The sequence below is a fragment of the Penaeus japonicus genome, unplaced genomic scaffold (assembly GCF_977035675.1).
Source record: "Penaeus japonicus unplaced genomic scaffold, GWHDUDI00000001_assembly GWHDUDI00000018, whole genome shotgun sequence".
Classification (NCBI taxonomy): Eukaryota; Metazoa; Arthropoda; class Malacostraca; order Decapoda; family Penaeidae; genus Penaeus; species Penaeus japonicus.
In genome coordinates this window covers 37,319,966-37,330,190 of record NW_028234420.1, presented here as the reverse complement: position 1 = coordinate 37,330,190, position 10,225 = coordinate 37,319,966, and the positions used below count along the sequence as shown (strand labels likewise).

At 39.6% G+C, this 10,225-nt stretch overlaps 1 protein-coding gene across 1 annotated transcript in view; it reads left to right on the top strand.

Moving 5' to 3' along the window:
* Positions 1 to 5,949: 5,949 nt before the first annotated feature.
* The window catches only part of LOC122261536 (trophoblast glycoprotein), a 12,216-nt gene continuing 7,940 nt past the window's right edge, over positions 5,950 to 10,225 (top strand). Inside the window, exons 1-2 of the mRNA XM_043029234.2 lie at positions 5,950 to 6,106; positions 8,796 to 9,022. Of these exons, the coding sequence (XP_042885168.2) occupies positions 6,035 to 6,106; positions 8,796 to 9,022 (299 nt within the window). The 5' untranslated portion in view covers positions 5,950 to 6,034. The remainder of the gene's footprint in view (positions 6,107 to 8,795; positions 9,023 to 10,225) is intronic.

The following is a 10,225-nucleotide window of genomic DNA, read 5'->3' as shown; positions in this document are numbered from 1 at the left end:
GAGAAAATGACTTCTTTGTAAGGCTCTATCCACACTAGTAAGTAGTGGCTGATGGACTATATTCTCACCAGGTAAAAAAAAAAACAAGTCTGTTGGGTATTCCTGTGATACTGCTTAGTTTATCTTAAGGCAGTAAGTTGGGTACAAGCAGTAGTAATAAAAATAATTGGTTGGATGGACTGCCTTTATCTTTGTACATGTCGCCTAACACTGAGGGCATGGGTTATGGAGATAAACTGGAGTAATAGGCTATTGCGGGATAGATTTGTTTGTACGGTCTCCAGGAAGAGTTTTATTTCAGAGCGAACCAGCTTCGTGCAACACACCTTGACTTTTCCCCACTCACTCACTCAATGTAAAACTAGAGCCATTATTATTATTATTTTTTTTTTTGTGTTTTATTGTACTTAGTGACTTATATGTGTCATCACAGTTGCTATCTATGCTGCAGTTGACAAAAATTGTATAGGGTCCATATCAGCTCATTTTCTTTATATTCTTTGTGATAGAAGTATTGCTGTCTTGTGGGAGGACAAAAAGCAACTTTTTTTGTATTCGTGTTCTGTCATGAACGAATACGAAACATAACCATCCATAATGAAGGTAACGTGAAGAGGTAGATAAGAGGAAGGAAACTTGTGCTTATGACTTAGTATGCCACAGAAAAAGGCATCTCTACTGGAATAGGGGCAGATTGTAGACAATGGGCATAGTTTAGCCACCACCTCGTTCTGCCTGCACATCCTTCATCGGCGGTACTTTAGAGCAAGAGGTCGGCAAGTTGCTGTGTGTCATCGCTCTCTAAAGACAGTGCTGGCTAGAGACCATGGATGGGTGCCATTCAAGGTTCTCTCTTCTGCTGGAGGTAGAAGATAGTGGTGCCATCCAGGTAATACCTCTTTTTGTAGTAAGAAATTATCCCTTACCTGTGGAATCCTGTAGCTCTTAGTAGGTAGAGTTCCTGGGGACGGATATGTTTTAGTGGAATGGAATAATACCTCTGCTTTGGCTCTTGTACAGGCAAAACTAAGTGGGCTAATGTTTTTTTTATACATTACAATTGTGATACTTATATTGAATGGTAAAATGTCACTGTCTATGTGCCGAAGAAAAGTCCAAAGTGCAGTATAGAGAGAAACTGATGAAACTCTTCACCATTCTTTGAATGACCTAAAAGCCCCGCGTCCTATTCATCACGGTAAAAAAAAAAAAAAAAAAAAAAAAAAAAAAAAAAAAAAAAAAAAAAAAAAAAAAAAAAAAAAAAAAAAAAAAAAAAAAAAATCATACATACATACATACATACATCACTAATCTTCTTAGTTCACGAGATACGGGAATACTAGAGACGAGTAGGCAAAACATCACCGCTTTTTCAGCATCAATCCATAATCATACCCTTGCGGCTGGATGCTTGTTGCATCTCTATCGACACCTTGAATTTTATCTTTCAGTCCTTTTTTAGTGTGGACTCTGGGATTTAATAGATCATTCATTAAGGGTAACACATAGAGGCTATTCTAATGGTTCTTGTGGTGAGCCAGGAGTTTCGTGTCATTGCCTACCATTCACAGTATTAGTTTGAACGTCCACTTTTTTTCAGATATGGAAGGACCTCGATATCCTGTACAGATGATGGGTAGTAATTTTTCACATTCTTCTGTGGCCCAATATTTTGTTATTGATCTTTAAAGTAAAGGGTTAAGTATCCCAGTTTCTTAAATTAGACAATAAACTTGTCACTGATTAGTACAATTTACAAATAGTCTAGAAAATTAACCACAAAGGAAATGCCATAACACCCAGATGAACACTATGAATCTGTTTCTGTAACCTACCTGATTTTATAACACTGTTTTTGTTTTTAGCACACTGTTTTTCTTTTCATTTTACCGCTTCCCAATGGCACTCGGTCAGACCTCTTGGCAACTGTTTGTCCGGTTAATCGGTTAGTTTCATAAACCGTTGGAAAATTTGATTTTGACTATGCTGACCTTCCATCATCTGTGATGTATGTTGTCTCCTCGGGGAAACGCCTTTCCACACGATTTCCATGTGTGTCTCAGGGGCATCAACACCTGCATACCTAACATCCACATGAGTGATAAGAGAATGTTACTCTGCCACATGCTAAAACTCCATTACTCCTATGCAAAGTTATCGCACGCTTCTTAAATGTGGATTGAGCGCGTGGCCCCATTTTGAATTATCGTAAGATGCTTCTATGGTGCTTTATTATCGCATGCACCTCGCGTTTCAGTATGGAATCTTTTTCCTTGTGGAGAACAGCATAGGTTTCGCCCAGAGAAACATGATCTCTGATCGATATTGAATGTCCCAGACTTCATTTGCTTCACCTCGTCGTGGAAATTCTTACTGATAGTTCTGTCACAGATTCTCTTCAATATTAAACTCTTACTGAACTCCTTGCATCAAAACACAAACCTTTTTTGTCCCAACATGGAAAAAAATCACTTCAAAGATATTTCAATCATAATACAAATAGTCAGGCATACGTTATAAATGCAGTCCACATGTGGAACAGATTGGAAATAAAGCAAGAAAGGCAAGGTTAAGGTGGTTCGGGTATGTGATGAGGAGAGACGAGAACCATGTCGGGAGGAAGATGTTAGGTATGGAACCACCAGGAAGAAGAGAGAGAGGAAGGCCTAAGAGGAAGAAGTGAGAGAAGATATGAGAACAACCAGTCTGACTAAAGAGGATGCGGAGGGTATATATGTATATATATAATATTATATATATATATACATATATATATATATATATATATATATATATATATATATATATATAATGTGTGTGTGTGTGTATGAATGGCAAAACACTCTTCCGTGTTGATAATATGGCAGACAAACTCACTATTCACAAAAAAATAAATGTTGTGTATAGTGGGTTTGTCTGCTATGTGTGTGTGCCTGTATATGTGTATGTATATATGTATATGCACATGCATATGCATTCTTACTGTTATATCAGCGCATTTTTTTCGCTGTTACTCTTCTCATACATTCTAAATAAACCGTGTAAAGTAAATGAACACATACTCATAATCCAATGAATATCCTTGATATCACAAAATATAATAATGATGCGTAACCCCCTTAAAGAAAAGCCCGCGCTTAATCTGACCGCTTCCTGAACTCGAGATCATTCTTTATCGGAACGGAAATGCACTCGACAACTTGGGGGAATGATTGTTGACTGACTGACAGGCCGATGATGATAATTATTTGATAAATCACATGGAAGTTGACAGGTTGGTGATGATTATTTGATTCATCTTTGTCTCGACTACAAGGCGAGGCGAGATATTAGCTTTCGTTTCTAGTGTGACATGTTTTTTTTTATTAGTAAGCTTATGGCGTCGGTTACGCCAAATGATCTTCAATTATTCCAGATTTTAGCTATGGGGGACTAAGTTAATCGTATGTCTTTTTATTTGTGAAATCTGTCCATAACAGACATGAAGATAGAAACCAGATAGTTTCTGAAACTGTTGTATCACTTTCAAATAAATATATTTTGTGTATAGTGGGTTTTCCTGACATATCAACACAGTAGAGTGTTTTGCCATCCATAAACAAATATATTTAATTTGTGTATCGTTTTCACACATAATATGCCTGTCTTTCGCTCTTCAGTAACACCTACACTTATGTTAATCTATAAAGAGAATATCATTCCTTTTCAAGTTAATTTCAAAGCTTTTCCACACATCATACCAGAAAGATTAAATTGATTTTTTGGGAGGCGGGAATTCTCAAGAACATTTCCATTACTTCGGACTTTCTGCGTTGATATACTCTCGAAATTATTATCATTATTATTGTTATCATCATTATTGTTATTATCATTGTTATCATTATCATCATTTTCATTATCGTAATTTTTATCGTTATTATTATCGTTATTATTATTATTGTAGTAATTATTATTATTATTATTTTTGTATTACAACCATTTTTGTTATCATCATCTTTATTATTACTGTCATTATTAGTATTGTCAGTATTATCATTATAATTATTATCATTATTATCATGATTATTATCTTAATTGTTATTATCATTGTTATTGTCATTATCCTCATTATTATTATCATTAATGTTATTATTATTATAATAATTATTATTATTATCATTATTATTATAATTATTATTATTATTATTATTATTATTATTATTATTATTATTATTATTATTATTATTATCATTACCATTATTATTGTTATTATACTCATTATTATTGTTATTATTATTATTATTATCCATATTTGTTATCATTATCAATATCCTCATTACTGATGTTGTTATCATTAACAGTACTGATACTATTATTCTTATCATCATTATTGTATTCTCCTTATTTTTATTATTTCCAACAGATTTATTATCACCATTGCTTTATTATCGCCACTACTAACTTTATCATTATCATTCTTACTAACATGATCATTATTGTTATCAGTATCATTGTTATCGTTATTATTGTTATTGTCATTATTATTAGTACTGTAATTTTTATTCTTATCAATGATATTATCATCATCATCATCATTACTATATCATTATTATATTTCCTTTCTCATTAATATCCTTTCAATTACCATTATTAATTCTTATCATGATTATTATCATTGTTATTATCATCATTATTGTGTACTTCTATATGTATATTACATACATTCATAGAAAAACATAAACACACAAATACCTATGTACCATACTAATGCATCAAATACACTTAAAGGAAACAGAAACAAGGTGAAGACACGTAGGTCATGTGAGGTCAGAACCTGAGTTGGTTGACCTCACCAATCACAGGTGGGAGTATCCTTAATTAATTCATTTTTTGTGTTATGTAAAATGTACTGTTTGTGTACATCATTGATTATGTGTGTTAATGTATGTTAGGATTTATGTATGTATATATATATATATATATATATATATATATATATATATATATATATATATATATACATACACACACACACACACACACACACACACACATACATACTTACATATATATATATATATATATATATATATATATATATATATATATATATATGAATCACAAAAAAATACAGTAACGTGCACATAACAGAATTAATAACACTGCCACTAAAAGAAAGGAAAACTTTCTTTTAGTGGCAGTGTTATTAATTATATATATATATATATATATATATATATATATATATATATATATATATATATATATATATATATCATATATATATATATATATCTATATATATATATATATATATATATATATATATATGTATATATATATATATATATATATATATATATATATATATATATATATATATATATAATACATCATGTGTACGTGTGTGTGTATATGTATGCATGTTCATACATTTTCCCCATCTAAATGATTAAGAAAACGACAAAATACGGAACTTACGCTGTCTTCCTTCTGATCAATGCATAATAGTCACTTATTTTAAACAAATGGTATATATCAACTTCTCTTGATCCCATTGGTATGTAATCCTTGGTAAAGTTTAGCCTTTTCTAACACGTGAATGCTTATCATAACCATTCAAGTGGGTCTAATATATCTCATGGATAGAGAGATGTTGATAAGACACGCAGGTGGAACCATAATTTAGTTTAGAATCCGAGGATCAAATCTACTGGTTTATTATTTGTAATAAACAAGTTACGTTATATTTTTAGCTTAATTCTTCGGTTCATTTAACGATACATCATCTGTGAATTAGAATTTCGTTTCGTCTTATTTTACATTACTTCCTCATCCATAACGATAATTCAAAACACTCTTCGTAGATTTGTCAAGAATTCTAAAAAAAAAAAAAGGTCCGAAATTTAGTTTAGAAGAGTATACCCTCAAATACAAATTTCTCCTCTTCTCAGAAAACGGGAAGTGAGACTAGCCCCGCCCCCCCACCCCCACCCCACACACCCACACCCGGGACCCAGCCTCCCAAGCAGCCTCAGTGTCCGTCAGACTGTGAATGAAAAAGGATGACATAGGGTGTGTGTGTCTCCTGAGAGGATATCCATCGCGAATTCATCTCTTCAAAATGGTAAGATAGTGTCTTTATCAGTAAGATCGAGGAACGTAAGCGCCCTAGAACAGGTTAGACGCACAGGAACCGGTCTAGAGTAAGAACGGCATCTAGAAGAGTGAATTCCGCAGGTGAACCTGGCGATTGCCTCATTGTTATGCCTTATTCCTAACATGCAAGCATTTTGTTGCTTAAATCTGTAAGGAACGGATGTCGTAGATGTCACGAAAGCAAGAAAAGGGATGCATTTGTAAGGATTTCGCACGTTTAGACTGTAGACTATATATCAGTGTGGGCAAAAGCATCGAAATCTCTACAGGGGGTAACAGAAAGCTTCAGGCTCTATCAAAAAAACAATATTTATAATAAATCCATATCACTAATCGCTATGACGCTCACAAAGCTTGTACAGAAAAGCGATGCAGTTTGCAACAGAAGCGTCATGTTAGCCTTCGGTTGCTATTTTCTCGAGGGTAAGAATCACGTTTGGTTCTCTTCTTACCTGTTGACCGATGGCGATGAATAAAGGGTGTGGGAGTGTTCCGTATAAGCTTCAATAATTGCAGAGGGTTATTTAAGCGAGAGTCTTTTTTTTATTTGGTTGAAATGTGTGTCTCCCTAACGCACGGTTTAAAAGGTATGTGTATGTGTTGGTATTGACGAGTCGGCGTTGAAGTTGCTTTTAACTCGAATAAACAAAATGTTCTGAAAAGTGTGAAATGTTGAGAGAAATGACACGGGTGCCATGTAGTCAATTCGTACATCGTTTCCGACGGCCATTCGCCGGATTAATCCTTATCAAGCTTGAAATGCCGAACAGGTGGAACTAAAAAGCATGAGGATTAAGTCATAGACCGATAAGATAAAAGAGCAATCGGAAGACAGAGAAGTAAAGCAGACAGAGTAAGACTTCGCTTCACATACCAAGTTCCCGTAAGAGAGGGACACCCCCTACCCCTACCCTCCTCCCCCTCTCCTCCTACCCCCCCTACCCTCCTCTCCCCCCCTCCCCCCCGCAATCACCTCCATCCTAACCTACCTTGAGTCACCAGGGCGTCCTAGCTAGCCCCTAACCTAAGAAGGTAGAAATTGTCCCTTTAATACGGATCAAAGCAAAATTTAACGAGGTTACTTACGAAACACGAATATAAAAAAGATACTCGAGACCGTATTTTTCGTTGATTCAGTTCGGTGATGCTGGAGAACTGGTCATGAGTGTAAAGGTGACAGGTGGGGCCGATCACCCGCAAAACGGCAGTGCGGGGCGTGAAGCCAGGGGCGTGGAATACAGGGTGGGGTGGAAACTAGACTTAATAGCGACTGCATATGACTTGAGTCTCGCTTAGTTCGGTATATTGGCTGAGGCTAGAATTGTGTGTTACTACCGGTCACTCTGCTAATATAGATATCGCTTTATTTTTTGCTTTGTTGCACTTGGAAGATATGCTTCTATGTCATAGTCATAGTCATATATCACATGATAAATCTTACTTACCTCCGTGTCTCATTACTCCTCGACACGTCCCGCCTTACGCGTTCTCTTGTCGTTGGAAACTTCATTACTCGACCTTCTACGACAAACCACGCAAGGAGAAAAAAAACCCTCCGATTGGGTCAGGGTAAATTATATCTTATCATCCCCAACTGAGGCGATAAAAGAGATCAAAGGTATTTATTCTCCGTGCCGTCGCCGCGATCTTCTTAAAATCGGGAGAGTCGCCCCCTCCGCCCCCCCACGTTCAGATTTTGCGCTTCGCCTTTTGCATTTCCGGTTTCACGCCGGATATGGAGCCGACGTTGATAGCGAAGAGAGGAAGTCCTGAGCCCTTTACAAGTTTTTTTTTTTCGGGGATGCAAATCGCAGAGCTTCTTTGAACGTCGATAAGTGTGACAGTATCGTGTAGGAATGTGTCATTAAGTTATGTATATATATATTTTTTTTTTGTCGAAGTTACATGCAGTTTGTCCTCTTTTCTGACTTAGACAATCGTATTAATGCACGCAGATTGTATTACGCCGCGAGTGAGTTTTATTTTTGCATGTGTGGCAGAAACTGCAGGGGTATGTTATTTTTGACTGGTGCATGAGAGTGACGAAATCATGCATACTATCTGTGTTTTCTCATTGATCAGTTCAAAATGTATTGTCTCACGCGAATTATTTATGGCCACACCTCTCCGAAAAGTGAAATCTACCGTGCGTCCCTTACCAGAAAGGTCAACTCACCTGAGGCAAACGAGGTCAGAGCATAGGTCACCTGCCGTGCCAGCTCATGACGCGGTTCAGGGAAGGCGGACAGAGCAGTGGGAATTACCAAGGACTGTGACATTTCACGGGGTCAGGAGAGGCCCTTGCATAATGCCACCGAATTAGTAAATGTCATATTTAGATCATTCCCACCAATATTATCGTAAACTCCCCACCTAGCCTGTCTAAACAATCATTTTTTTTAGATAGGCAGAAGATTAAAAAAAAGAAAGGCCGAAGAAGCAATAACCTTTTTTTATTTTTAGATAGGCAGAATATTATAAAAAAGAAAGACCGAAGAAGTAATAACTTTTTTTTAAAGATAGATAGAATATTAAAAAAAAGAAAGACCGAAGAAGCACTAACCTTATTATTTTATTATTATTTTTTTAGATAGGCAGAATATTAAAAAAAAAAGTAATCCCACAAATTTTAAAATAGTTCGCGTCATCTCCCGCAGGTGCTAGTGAAGATGCTGCTCGCGGTCGCGGTCCTGGCGATGGCTGTCACGGTCGGCCTCTGTGACCCGACGACCGACAGTAGCGGTTGCCCCGTGAGCTTTCGGGAGAAGTGCCGCTGCGGTCTGGCCTACTCCCGCTACGACGGCTTCAAGAACAAGAGATACACCGTCAACTGCACGAACACGGGATTTGCGTCAACCGAGATGCTCCATGATCTGCCAGAGAAGTGGGTCTTCGCTTGTGTTCGAGGGAGATGGGGGAGGGAGAGGGAGAGGGAGAAGGGGTGGGAGATGGGGGAGGGAGAGGGAGAGGGAGAGGGAGATGGGGAGGGAGATGGGAGAAGGGAGAGGGAGGGTGGAGATGGGAGAGAGGGGGAGGGAGATGGGGGAGGGAGAGGGAGATGGGGTGGGAGAGGGGGAGATGGGGTGGGAGGAGGGAGATGGGGAGGGAGTGGGAGAGGGAGAAGGGGTGGGAGAGGGAGATGGGGAGGGAGAAGGGGTGGGAGAGGGAGAAGGGGTGGGAGAGGGAGAAGGGGTGGGAGAGGGAAAAGGGATGGGAGAGGGAGATGGGAGAAGGGGAAAGGGAGGGATGGGGGATGGGAGAGGGGGAGGGAGGGGGAGGGGGAGATGGGAGAGGGAGGGGGAGAGGGAGATGGGGAGGGAGATGGGAGAAGGGGTGGGAGAGGGAGAAGGGGTGGGAGAGGGAAAAGGGATGGGAGAGGGAGATGGGAGAAGGGGAAAGGGAGGGATGGGGGATGGGAGAGGGGGAGGGAGGGGGAGGGGGAGATGGGAGAGGGAGGGGGAGAGGGAGATGGGGAGGGAGATGGGATGGGAGAGGGAGATGGGATGGGAGAGGGAGGGAGATGGGAGAGGGAGGGGGAGATGGGGGAGGGAGGGGGAGATGGGGGAGGGAGAGGGAGAAGGGATGGGAGATGGGGAGGGAGGGGAAGGGGTGGGAGAGGGAGAGGAAGAGGTAGGGGGAGGGTGAGAGGGAGATGGGAGAGGGAGAAGGGGAGGGAGAAGGGGTGGGAGAGGGAGGGGGAGATGGGGGGAGGGAGAAGGGATGGGAGGGGGAGAGGGAGAAGGGATGGGAGGGGGAGAGGGAGGGGGAGATGGGAGAGGGAGGTGGGGGAGGGAGAGGGAGAGGGGAGAAGGGGTGGGAGATGGGAGATGGGGAAGGAGAGGGAGATGGGATGGGAGAAGGGGTGGGAGAAGGGGAGGGAGAGGGAGAATGGGTGGGAGAAGGGATGGGAGATGGGGGAGGGAGATGGAGATGGGATGGGAGAAGGGGAGGGAGAGGGAGATGGGGTGGAAGAGGGAGAGAGGGGGGAGGGAGATGGGGAGGGAGAGGTAGGGGGAGGGGGAGAGGGAGATGGGAGATGGGAGAGGGAGTGGGAGAGGGAGAGGGAGAGGGAGTGGGAGAGGGAGAG